The sequence below is a fragment of the Schistocerca cancellata genome, chromosome 6 (genome assembly GCF_023864275.1).
Source record: "Schistocerca cancellata isolate TAMUIC-IGC-003103 chromosome 6, iqSchCanc2.1, whole genome shotgun sequence".
NCBI lineage: Eukaryota > Metazoa > Arthropoda > Insecta > Orthoptera > Acrididae > Schistocerca > Schistocerca cancellata.
Genome location: NC_064631.1, coordinates 367,545,823 through 367,559,476, shown reverse-complemented (window position 1 = coordinate 367,559,476; position 13,654 = coordinate 367,545,823). Strand labels below are relative to the sequence as shown.

The following is a 13,654-nucleotide window of genomic DNA, read 5'->3' as shown; positions in this document are numbered from 1 at the left end:
AATATCATACATGGGGTGGAGTATTACAATAATATCATTACAATCTGTATTTATCTTCTTCTTCACACCTGTACAGTATTTACCAAATAAACTTTTTTGACAAGCGATAAATTCAGCGCGTATCTCACTAAAGCAAATAGACGACTCGGGTCAATGGAAGCGTCCGATTCCACCCATTGGCATTGGCCCGTGATGTAAGGCTGTTGTGTGTGACGTCACGATGGCGCGGAGTTTAGTTTGTGAGAGTGGCGTGTTTGTAGGTGTCATTTTGATGTGATCAGTGGTGATCTCTGGTGGTGTGTTATGGGTAGCATGTTATATGGTGTATGGGGTTTATTTGCATGGTAGCATTGCACGTGTGTGGTAACGGTGGTGACTGTGCTTTCAGCGGTATATTTTTCAGAGAGATAATGATTTTGGTTTTGCTATGTCGACATTAGTGTAGTTGTTTTCTGTTCGTCGTGTGTGAATTTTGGTAAATTACTTGTTTATGTCTTTGGTAGGTATGGATATGACTGACAAGATCAACAGTTTTCGGTTGTCAGTGGTGATGGGGGACAGTGTGTTGTCTCTAATAAAATTTCTTCAGCTATTCTGCCTGTTGGCTGAAGTCATGAAGTGTTCAGTGTGTTGTTCAGAAATGAGGCTTACTGAAGTTACGGCGTCTTGGACCAGGGACAGCTATATGTGGAGATGTCGTAAGGGTAACAGGTCAAGGAAAGTGTCAATTCCAATTTTGATTTTCTAGGTGCTTTTTTTGTGGTAGGATTAAGTGTGGTGGTGGTGAAAGTTTTGAGATTTATGGTGTGATATCGGTTGTTACTGTTCAAATGTGTGTGAAATCTTATGGGACTTAACTGCTAAGATCATCAGACCCTAAGCTTACATACAACTTAACCTTAATTATCCTAAGGACGAACACACACACCCATGCCCGAGGGAGGACTCGAACCTCTGCCAGGACCAGCCGCACAGTCCATGACTGGAGCGCCTTAGAGCGCTCGGCTAATCCCGAGCAGCTTGGATGTTACTGTTGACCTATATAGGTCAAGGGAAGTGATCGATTCCGGGTGATTTTTGTGTGTAGTGGAATTTGGGAAGGTTGTGGGGTCTTGTTATTTTAGTGTTTTTTGTCGTTTGGTGTTGTGGTGTGTGTTTATATTTAGTTTGTCCACACCCAAAAACCTCCAATTTCCCCCACTTATCCCATTTGTTTCATTATATTTTTGGAGGAATGTCTGTTTGGTGGTTTTTCGATCTATTTTCGTGTTTGTTATGTTTATGTGATGACATCATAGGAGCAGTATGGGAGTTGTTGTGAATGGTCATTTCCGCCATATTGGTAACGTCACTGGTCAAAGCAGACGGGTGGAATCGAACGCTTCCGTTATCCCGATGACTCACAATACTCAGGTTACTCAGGTTTTTCACACACACACACACACACACACACACACACACACACACACACACACAATTTAATCTGATTCTCTTTAGGTTTAGCATGCATTTGCGAACAAAGGTGTTGTTTAAGATTGTCAACATGTATACTACGCATATGTAGGGAGTTTACAACATCACTGCATGCAGAGTCTATGCTGGCAGCCAATGGTTCAGTCTGTCCTGTGCAAGACGAATGGCAGTGTCCAGATTGTATAACTTCATATCTGAAGCATGTGTGCCACCCGGTACCTGAGAGGTCAGTGCGACAGAATGTCAATCCTAAGGGCTGAGGTTCGATTCCTGGCTGGGTCGGAGATTTTCTTCACTCAGGGATTGGGTGTTGTGTCGTCCTAATCATCATTTCATCCCCATCGACACACAAGCCTTCAAAGTGGCGTCAAATCGAGAGACTTGCACCCGGCGAACGGTCTACCCGACAAGAGGCCCTAGTCACACGACATTTATTTACTGAGGCATGTCTTAGATAAACACAGTCTTAGATAAACACAGTTGCTACCCAATTTCACACATAATGCACAGTCATCATACACTGTTGTAATAGAAAGTGTCACACCAGTAAGGCAAATGTCTGGGGAGAACGAGTTGGATAATACTCTGTAGTCATCTGCTGATTGATGTAGCTCTATGCACGAAATATTTCATCCCAGTCGAACTCAGAAACTGGCACTTTAACACATTTGGATACATTTTCAATCTCCATTCTCACATGCAACCCCCAGACATGACGCTCTTCTATAGCAACGTTCACACGTTTTGACCCACTGGGAGTTAAATTGCATGTGGAGGTCAAAAGTGTAGGTGAACTCGACGCCTTCTTATCCACAGTATCTGCACTCCGTGGTTGCACTATCACAGAAACGTTCTGCCAGGATGGGCCATATGTTGGTGACCAGTACTGACCTCCATCTTGTTGTTTAACACTACCAGCGACAGCATTCGATGTGTCGGGTGCAGATCAGTTGTCCTTATCACACAAATCAATGACTGGGATGGACAACAGGAACTCCTTGTCCTGCTCCATCAAGTGTGCCACGTGCGCTACCGGATCCCACGTGGCCCCTACTGGTTCAGACACACTCGAGGCTGTTGCTGCAGGTCTCGATGAGATGGCAGCCGAGGTGGCTACAGGCCTGGATGTGGCCACAGAGCTTGGCATGTTGGCCCTCGACCCTATTTAACAAAGACGAGGAAGCATTAGATATGGACCAAGATGTGAAAACTTTGAATAATAATAATTACAATAATGCTAAGGCTAAGCAGAGAGAATGATGTAATATGGGATACTTACCTTTCCATTTAATCCTGTTCTGCATGACTGTGCTGTGGTGCGACTGCTGTTGATGCCTCATTGTTTTTCTTCTTCTTCTTCTGATGCTGCTAATTGACTGAACAAGACTGAGGCCCCAGAGCTGCTGCGCCTCACCTATGTCTCCTACAATGACATCACCAGATACTACCATCCTATTGGCTGAAGTCTAGCATGTGACCAGATTAAGTGCTCCTATTAGTTCCCACCATTTCACCCACCATCTTGGGTTACGTCACAGAATGAACGATCACGTGCTCTGATGGTGGCAGTATGTACTAGACCACTTAGACCTCATGGTGAATACAGTGTATGCGGCCATCTTGGGTAACGGTACTCGCATTGTCAGATGACGTCATGGGCGACAGCGCCCTCTGGTGACTACTGGGCACTAGGCTATGTGGTGAACACAATGTATGCCGCCACCTTGAATAACAGTAGTCACATCATCAGCTGACGTCACAGCGGCACTCTCTGGTGGTGGTACTGTATACTAGGGCCGGACCTCGTGGTGATCCAACTGTTTGCAGCCATCTTGGATAATGGTACTTGTGTCATCAGCTGACATCATGGCAGCCATCTTGGATTATGTGACGGAACAGATGACAGTGCCCTCTGGTGGTGGTGCTGTGTACTAAGTCAGTTGGAATCTGGAGCTTGTGGTGAGCACACACACTGGATGGCTGTACTGCATGAAATAAAGACTTCAGTTCGGGTCCTTTCCCCCCTCCAGTTCATAGGAAGAGGTGACTTAGGTAGTCCAATCCCCCCTAGTAGAGATAGCCCAAGTGACCTTTCTTTACTGCCAAAAGCTAAATCAGTATGGCCGGACGTGGGATTGAACTGTCGTCCTCCCGAATGCAAGTCCAGTATGCTAACCACTGTGTCACCTCACTCGGTGTCCATGTTAAGGGTTTAAAGTCCTGTCGACATCATGATCGTTAAAGATGGATGATGATGATTATTAGGGTTGAGGGGACGCTCGACATCACCATTGCGCTGACAAAAAGTCAACGTGCAAATCTCATGGGTGGGGACGATGGCTGTACCCACATGTGGAGTAGTTTATAATGTATTAAAGTCTGCCACCTTTCCCCACCACTTTAGGGATGAGGCCTGACCATTCACAACATTTCACTATTCCTGTAACACTGGTATCGGTATCTATCTGTGAGGACGGTGGGCATATCTCCAGTGAGACTGAGGGCTGCCCTAGTATCCGTATACAGGACACACATAGCCACAATATGCTGAACTGAAAGCGACATGCCACAAACTTCACAGAATGGTGGATCCTCCCGCCGGTGGAGGAAGCCACATGTCAAAGGACTATGCCTGATGCGCAGTGTGGTAAACAAAACCTTCCAGCAGCGAGGCTGACGAAGTTCGCCAAGCCTTTGTGGTCGATTTGAGCAACTGCAGTTTGTTGTCCGTCACCTGCAACCATTCAGTCTCCCATTGATGCATGATGCATCTGTCAGAGAATGAGATAATGGCGTGCAATGGGATGGTACATTGATGGTGGCAGTATGTACTAGACCACTTAGACCTCATGATGAATACAATGTATGTGGCCATCTTGGGCAGCTTTGTCAGCCATGTTGTTACCCTGTATCCCAATGTAGCCAGGTACCCAGCAAAAGATCACTACCTTGCCACGGCTTTGGAGCTGCCATAAGGAGTCATGGATGAGCCGAATCCACGGGTCTACTGGATACATTTGGTGAAGTGCCTGCAGCATACTAAGAGTGTCGGAACAGACAAGAGAACTCGTACGGTGATGTCTGTGAACCCTCTCCAGTACCATCAGAATGCCATATAACTCCACATCATAACTTGTAAATTGTTCTGGAAGACGAACTTTAAAAACCCTATAAGGGAAAACCGCACAACAACCGAGTGCATTCCTCTGCTGGGATCCATCTGTATAAATAACGATAAACAATGGCACATACTTAAAATAGATGAAAACAAAGTTGTAAAAACCAAATTGGGGTGCAATTTTTCGTGTACTGTCTCAATCTTAAAATCACTTTGGGCCTCTGAAGACACCAAGGCAGCAGTGCGGTCCATCCTTGGGTGTGTATTATCATGCCTAAGATTGGCTTAAAAGAGGGGGTCTTCACGGCGCAGGAGGTAACCACGGGTCGCCCAAGTGTGGCCAATGTGGAGCCGGCAGAGGACAACTGAGTCCCTGTGAGAGGCTTGCATGGAAGACTTCCACACACTCATAGTTTACTGAGCATACTGTTATGCCATTCCATCTCCCAAAGCCGAAAAAACCCTGCAGCATAAGTCATAACACAAGCCAGGTTCAGAGATGCCCATCTCTAGAAGCGGTTTCCGTGTAGCCTGTCAGCAAGTTCACTGTCTGGAATTCCGATGTGTCCTGGTGGCCACACAAACACCACTGAACGACGGACTGGTCCAGGGCATAGTTGGACTCCCGGATGGACGCCACCAAAGGACGGCAAAAGTAGCACTGGTCGATAGCTTATAGGCTGCTCAAGAAGTCAGTACACAGAAGAAACGATTCCTCGAGGCATGAACAGATGTACTGAAGTGCACGAGATATGCCCACCAGCTCTGCAGTGAATACATTGCAATCATCCAGGAAGGAATGCTGTTCAATATGGCCTCTGTGGACAAAGGCGAAGTTGCAGAAGTCGTCTGCATGAAGACAAGGAGAGATGGAGGGCCTGAAAGCTGCTGCTAGACCGTTAATGGCTACTAAAAATAGACACACACTAATATGGAGCCCTGCAGGACTCCATTCTGCTGAATACAGGGAGCTATGGGAGGCACCAACTTGGACATGGAAAGTACAAAGTGACAGGAAATTTTGGATAAAAATCGGGAGTGGGCCCCGGAACCCCACATACACTTTTCACAAATGAAAAAAGATGGCAACCAGGTGTCGGCATCTGGAAAAGGCTGTCTGGATGGCTGACTCGAGGGACACAAGATTATCAGTGGTAGAGCGACCCTGGCGGAAGCCAACCTGACATGGAGCCAGTAAGCCACGACTCCAGGACCCAACCCAACTGCCAACACACCATACGTTCCAGCAGCTTACAAACAATGTTGGTGAGGCTAATGGGACGATAGCTATCCACATCAAGCGGGCTTTTACCAGGTTTGAGCACCAGAATGATGGTGCTCTCCTGCCATAGCAATGGAAACACGCCATCGCACCAGATTCGGTTGAAGATGATGAGGCTATGTCGCTTGTAGTCAGATGACAGATGTTTAATCATCTGGCTGTGGATCCGATCAGGCCCAGGAACTATGTCAGGGCAATGTGCAAGGGCAATGTGCAAGGGCACAGTAGGTGACACGACATATATGGTAACACTGGGAACACCTGTTGGGGTCTGGTACCCGAAAACACGTTTGATCTTTGCCCAGACTCGGGAAGGTGACTTATGACACCCAATGGTCGAGACGTCTCTCTCCCAACACTCCGGCTTCCATCGTTTGATAAGTTGGGGAACACGGGCATGGAGTCGTTTAAAGGCTATGAGGTGTCCAGGGAAGGATGCCGCTTACGCCGCTGTAGAGATCTCTGACGCTCCTTAATTGCTTCAACGACTTCCGGCGACCACCAAGGGACTGCCTTTCGCCAGGGGGACCCTAAAGAACAATGGATCGAGTTTTTTGCAGCAGAAAGGTTTGTTGTAGTCACCTGCTCAATCATCACATCTATGTTTCCGTGTGGGGGAGATTCAGTGATGACAGCAGAGGTGCGAGTTTCTCAGTCCACCTTGTTTAAAGCCCATCTGAGCAGGCGTCTGTGGGCCTGACGCCGGGGACTGACAGGAAGATGGGGAAGTGGTCACTACCATACAGGTCATAATGTGCTCTCCAATGGATAGATGGAAGAAGTCCTGGGCTGCAAACTGATAAATCAATTAGCCACACTGAAATGTGTGGCGGCCCCAGTATTTAAGAAACAGAGGTCGAATTCAGACAGTAAAATTTCGACATCTCTGCCTTCGCCAGTAAGCAGGTGCCACCCCACATAGGGTTACGGGCGTTAAAATCTCCCAGAACTAGGAAAGGTTTAGGGAGTTGATCAATCAGTGGAGCTAATACATTCAGGGGTACTGCACCATCTGGAGTAAGATTTACATTGCAGGCAGTTATCTCCTGCATCGTTCTTATTCTGACAGCCACAGCTTCATGAGGGGTTTCAAGTGCACAGTGTAACTACAGACTGAGTCTAGGACATGAACTAGGACATGAAAACACAAACTCCACCTGTAACTCGACTATAGTTGCTATGGTTCCTGTAATACCCCTCATAGCCACAGAGGGCAGGGGTCTGCATTGCTGGGAATGAGGTTTCTTGGAGGGCAATGCAGATAGCAGGTGTAAAGCTTAACAGTTGCCGTAGCTCAGCCAGATGGTGGAATAAACTACCGCAGTTCCACTGGAAGATGACGTCATCGTGAGACTGGGAAGGCATGGAATATTCAATGAGGCAGTTCACACCTCAGAGTCACCTGCTGCCACCGACTTATTGCCTGAGCAGTCTATATCCATTGTGCCTGAGGGTCTGGCGTTACCTAGGTCCTCCGTGGATGCCAGAATCTCCACTCCATCCAAAGGTGCATAGCTTGTAGGTAGCAGTGGTGTGGGTGCCACCGAAATTTCCTTGGTCTCATGGGTCTTCTGTTTGGATTTCTCTCGCTGCTCCTTGGATTTCCTTGGCTGGGAGGACTTCACTGGCTCAGTCTCCGGGACGAAGGATGAGTGTGAAGCCCTACGACCAGATGCTTTTGAGCTCTTCAGCCACTGGTGGGTGTCATCTTTCCCACTAGCAGAAACCTGGGAAGGGAGTGACCAAAGAGACCCCTTCCTAGTGAAAGAAGCTGAAGAAGACTTATGCTTCTCTGGCTTAGAAGTGGGGACGGAAGTTCCTGATGGTTGGGTGGGGGGAGGGTGATGTTGCTCCTGAAGTAGGTGGTTTGGGAGCAACAGGGAGGGAAACGCCCCCCACCATCAAGGGGGCAAGTATAGTCTTCCAGCTCTGAGAGGTGATTGGGGTTGGTCATAGCCACAGGATGTAAGTGCTCAAATTTCCTATTGGCCTCAGTGATGTCAGTCCATCCAGGTTCTTGTACTCCATGATTTTCCTTTCTTTCTGGAGAATCCTGCAGTCTGACGAGCAAGGCGAATGATGCCCTCCACAGTTGACAAAGATGGGAGGCAGGAACATGGAGTATTGGGATGTGATGGGCGTCTGCAATCTCGACATGTGACACTGGAAGTACTTCCAGCACTTAAAGCACTGCACTAGGGGAAGGATATGGGGATTTCCATCATAGCGGTAAACCATCACCTTTACTTTCTCGGGCAGCCTGAATATCCCTCAGTATCCCTCAGACACCGGTGGACACGCCGGACGAAATGTACCCCTCGCTGCTCTAAACTGGCGCGCATCTCATCATCAAGATTGCAAATGAAGGTCCCTGTGAAATATGATACCCTGGACCATATTTAAGCTCTTATGGGGTGTGAAGGTTACAGAAGCATCCCTCTGCTTGTCACAAGCGAGTAACGTCTGTGACTGGGCAGAGGATGCTATTTTGATGAAGAGACCCAGATCTCATTCTGGACAAGCCCTCCACCTCCTCAAACTTGTCCTCTAAATGCTCAACAAAAAACTGAGGCTTCATCATCATGAAAGATTCCCAATCAGCTCTCGAACATGCAAGGTACTGAGGCAAATACGATCCACTGCCATCCTTAGCCTGAAGTTTGTACCACGGTGTGGCGAGGGAGGGGAACGATTTGGGGTCATACTTCTGTGTGTTGAATTGAGCTTGTGATCGCTTAGATACTGCTCGTGTTTGACCACCAGCAAGAAATTATGGACTACGCTTCATTACATGTCATCCGCCCTGATGCCACCCACTCTGACAAGGGCTCCTCCCAGCCACAGCATAGGCCACCTGGCAGGATGGCCATTGCAGAGAGTCCCAATGCCCCAGGGGGATGGGCATCTACCCCTTGGCATATGTGGGGAGTTAACGGTGCAGGCATCAGCAGAGCAATCCCTGTGTGGCCCGGGGGCTACAAACAACAGGGTACACGGCTGCTCCAACATAATAGACTGGCTACTGTGCTGGATATCAGGTCCAAAGAAGTCCATGCTCATCGTCGACGCAGAAAGCAACACTGCATAGTGCATGGTGGAAAACGCACCCATGAAGGTGATGGAGATTGGGCAGGAGTGAAATGCGACAATGAGAAAGTGGGCTAAAGAGCTCAATGCCTGATGGACACGATGCATGATGTAAGGCGCCCTTCCTCAAATGGCTCGCTCTTCGGGAAAATTTTCAAAAATGGAGGTCAAACCCTACAGGGGACCATCACATAAAGGCCAAAGCATGTGAGACTTCTTTTAGTCGCCTCTTATAGCAGGCAGGAATACCTCGGGCCTGCTCTAACCCCCCGGACCCATGGGAGGGGCATGCATGACAGATCTAGATCTTTGAATCAGTCTGTAGCATATATACCAAACAGCTGGGTCTCTTGGGGCCGATTCCTGAACATTCGTTCGAAGGTGGGTTGGATCACTGATCTAAATACCAATGACAGAGGTGACGCTGAGATTTTCAGCACCTGTTGAGCCAAAGGGATACGCCACCAAATCCAGATTGGTGGTTCACCAGCCTCTGCACACAGACTCTGAACTGGACTGGTCTGAAAGGCTCCAGCTGATATCCAAATGCCGTCATGGTGGACAGCATCTAACATCCGGAGGGAGGAAGGACGAGCCGATCCGTAGACCACACTGCCATAGTCGAAGCATGATTGAACAAATGCGCTCTAAAACTGCAGGAGGCGAGACCTGTCAGCTCCCCATATTTTTCTGCCAAGGCATTTCATAACGTTCAACAACAGGAAGCCCTTTGTTCGTAGGCCTTTCATGTATGGGAGTCATGTTAATTTCTTGTCAAATAATAAATCCAATAAGAGCACAATGACTTGAAAACGTAAAATACGGTCCCCCATTGCAAGCTCTAGTTGGTTAAAATTCCGATGAGCACGATTAACATTGACATACACAACCTTCTCAGGTGAGAACCGAAAACCAGTTGTCTGGGCCTAGGCTGCCAGCCTCCTAATTGTCAGCTGTAGCTGCCTCATTGTCGTCGTAAGATCAGAGGAAGAGTGGAAGATTGCAATGTCATCCACAAACAAAGAGCATTTTACAGGGCTCCTGTCTGTGGAGGAAATGACATTGACAGTGATGGCAAACAATGTGACACTGAGGACACTGCCCTGGGACTACCATTCTCCTGAACATAGCAATTGGACATGGCATGGTCTATGTGATAACGAAAACGCCAGTCCTCGAGAAAGGATTGGATCAGAAGTGGCAGGCGTCCACGCAGCTCCCATTCATGAAGTTGGCGAAGGATGTTGTACCTCCAAGTAGTGTCATATGCTTTTCCGAGGTCAAAAAACACACAAACTAAATGGTTTTGGCGTAAGAAGGACTCTATATCGCCGCCTCCAGTAGAATTAAGTTGTCAAGAGTGGAGCGGTAGCGCCTGAAACAGCACTGGGAGTGGCTCGGGTGACCTCAGGACTCTAGCAGCCAGACGAAGCGGTGGTTGACCTTGTGTTCTAGAGTCTTACCCATACAACTGGTAAAGGTGACAGTCCGATAACTGTTAGGGGCGCTATGGTCCTTGCCTGGTTTCCAGAATGGAATTAATATTGCCTCCTTCCAAGTCGTGGGGTACTGTCCATCAAACCAGATCTGACTGAAACAAGAGAGGAGCTGACCTTTCGCTTCAGGGCACAGATGACGAAGCATGGTACAATGGATCTGATCAGGTCCTGGAGCAGAGTCTCTGGCTGCAGATAATACTGATTCCAGTTCCAACACGGAGAACCGAAGATTTTAGACTTCCTAGTTATGTGGGAAGAAATTGAGCTTCCTCATCTCTGCAATCCAACGGAATATCTGAACAGCAGGAGCTTGTCTGGATGACAAAGTAACAGTAAAGAAATGTTCTGCTAAAATGTGAGCCATATCTTCTGGTGAGTCCACCACGACCCCATTATTTGACAAGGTCATAAATCCGTCTTATTGATTCCCAAACGTGCACAGCAGAAGTGGACCGATTAATGGAAGTTGTGAATTCCCTCCAGGAAGGTCTCTTCCGTTCTTTGACCACTCGCTTTGCATGTTCTCTTGCAGACCTGAAGGCATGAAGATTGTCTGTAGTTGGACACTGTTTGAAGTTCTGAAGAGCTATCCATCTGGCCCTGATTGCCAATCAACAGTAGTCATTCCACCACGGTACAGGCTGTCGTCCGAGGTGGTTACTAGACCCAGGATAAACTCTGTGACAGCCCTTCGGATCTCATGAGCGACATGGGCCACCACCTCTTGTGCACAATCCTTTCGTTCAAAAATAGCCTTTCGACTGTACTGTAACCAATTTGCCCTTTGTATCATAAACCTGCGTGGACTCCTGCTGGTCACTGTCCTAGTCGGCAGACAGATCCACACCGCGAAGTGGTCACTAGAATGTAAATCTGGAGACACTTCCCACTGAACTGAGTCTGCAATAGCTAAGGAACGAAGGCAAAGGTCAGTAGCTGAAAATGACCCTTTAGCTATGGAAAAGTGAGTCATCTGACCCACATTCATAAGGCAGATATTCTTAGAATTGACGAGTCGCTCGATCATCCGACCCCCGGAGGAAGAAGTAGTTGAGCCTCATAGCACACTGTGGGCATTGAAGTGCCCCACAAGCAGGAATGGACGTGAGAGTGCCTGGAAGGAGTCTGCCAGTGAGTCTGCATCCAAAGCATCATTGGGGGGGGGGGGGGGGCAGGTACAAAGAACACATTGTGATAGTAAAGGGTGTGAGAACTTTCACAGCAATTGCTTGCATGGTCGTGATAAGAGGGACAGGGGAGGAGTGGCATCTATCATCAAGGAAAATAGCCACTCCACCTTTAGCCCTGTCTCCAGCAGTATTGTCCTTCCTGTATACGTGGTAGCCCCATAATGCAGGTGTGTCTGTGACTTTAAGGTGCATTTCTTGTAAGCAGACGCAGAAAGATTTATCCTGGACCAATAGCTGCAATTCTTCCAAATGTGAGCGATATCCATTCAAATTCCACTGTAACACAGAAGTCCCTGTGGAAGCCATTGGTTAGTGATGGTGGTTCTTTTCTTTCTCTTTCGGAGGTAGCGATTTACCAGGGAGGCCAGGGGAACATTAGCCGGTTACGTGCTCTCTGGTTCCTCTGATTGGAAGTCCATATCCTCAAGGGCATAGTCTCAATCACAAAGTGACAGAGCTCGTCGATCCGAGGGTATAACTACTGCTTTCTTGGACTTAGAACTACTTTTTGAAGGACGTTTTTCTTTACTGACAGGAGGAGGCAGTTGCCTGGGTGCCGGGATGGCTTAGTTGGCTTCTGATGTTGGGGAGTGGTATGTGGCTCAAGTGGTAAGCATACTACTGACAGCTTCTTAATGCCATCAGTTGCAAGTGGAGAATTTTCCCCACAGGTACATCGACAAGTGCATGTGCTTGTACTTGAATCTGTGGTCTGAGTTTGTGTGGAGGCATCACCCTTAGCAATTGGTGTCTTAAGGGCTGATGCAAAAGCAATAACAATAACTGGTTCTTGCATAGCTTTGAAAGTCTTTAACTTCACCATAGGGTATGGTTCTCTTTACTTTCAACTCTTGAATTTGCCTTTCCTCCTTGTAAACTCCACACTTTCTGCTTCCCACTGGGGGATCACCAGAGCAGTTTACACATTTCGGAGGAAGTGTACAAGAAGTCCCTGACTCGTGAGCGGAGCCTCCACAATTGCCACATGTAGCCTTCCTGTTACATCCCATAGTGGTAAGGCCAAATCTTTTACATTTATAGCATCCCATGGGGTTAGGAAGAAAGGGGCGAACCTTAGGGTTGGGTTGTTTTGGGGAAGGAGACCAGACAGCGAGCTCATCGGTCTCATCGGATTAAGGAAGGACGTGGGAAGGAAGTCGGCCATGCCCTTTGAAAGGAACCATCCCGGCATTTGCCTGGAGCGATTTAGGGAAGTCACGGAAAACCTAAATCAGGATGGCCGGACGCGGGATTGAACCGTCGTCCTCCCGAATGCGAGTCCAGTGTGGCAAACCTTAAGGCGGATATAGCCTGCAAGGATATGTTCCAGTAATTCTGGAATACTAAACGTTAGAATAAACATTGCCGATTTTTCCAATTTGCCATTGACTCTCCTCAAATAATTCTGCACCTCCATGACGCCCACATTCTTCCACTCTTAGCATAACTCCACGGGGTCCACCTCCATTAAATTGCAGCAGGTAACCATGCCCTTACTAAAGTTAAGGGCTTTACGCAACTCAATCTTGACTGGGTAGTCACCTATGGCCTTACGTCCCAGAAGCTAGATATTTGGTTGGAACTAGCAGTTTCAACTAAAATCATTCCATTACGAAGTCATTTGACACTTTTCAGAGAACCGGCAATACTTTTGAATGCCTTGTAAATGTAGAAAGGGGTCATCTTCTCAAAGCTTCCACCATTTCGCTTGATTACAATGAAAGTGTTGAGGCACACTAATGCCCTGTTACTATTATTCTGAGGCTTCTTTTCTGGAGGACTCACCAACTGAGCTCTCTTTGATGAGTGGTTGTAGGTGCTGCCTGACAGTACACCCGTCCCATCAGGAGTAGTAGTTTCGTAAGACAGTTCCATAGGGATCCCATGAGATGCTAAGGAAACAAACGTCGACTCAGGCAGAGCCCTGCATGCATGAGCAAGCCTTATGCAACTGGGGGGCCCCAGGTGCCCCAGAGGTTGCCCATTAAAACTCTTTTACCTCAAC

The 13,654-nt window shown here is 47.7% G+C and overlaps 1 protein-coding gene across 3 annotated transcripts in view; it reads right to left on the bottom strand.

The window, feature by feature from the left end:
- LOC126191543 (uncharacterized) overlaps positions 1 to 13,654 on the bottom strand; it is a 513,913-nt gene that overhangs the window by 491,726 nt on the left and 8,533 nt on the right. The window contains exons 2-3 of one of the 3 annotated variants that reach the window (XM_049932448.1): positions 2,753 to 2,896; positions 391 to 2,634 (exon numbers count right to left, since the gene is read on the bottom strand). The exons of 1 other annotated variant lie outside the window; for it this stretch is intronic. In XM_049932448.1, coding sequence (XP_049788405.1) covers positions 2,420 to 2,634; positions 2,753 to 2,896 — 359 coding nt within the window. In that variant the 3' untranslated portion in view covers positions 391 to 2,419. Of the gene's footprint in view, positions 1 to 390; positions 2,635 to 2,752; positions 2,897 to 13,654 lie in introns of those variants that run through there. One more of the 3 variants, XR_007538368.1, reaches the window with a different exon arrangement.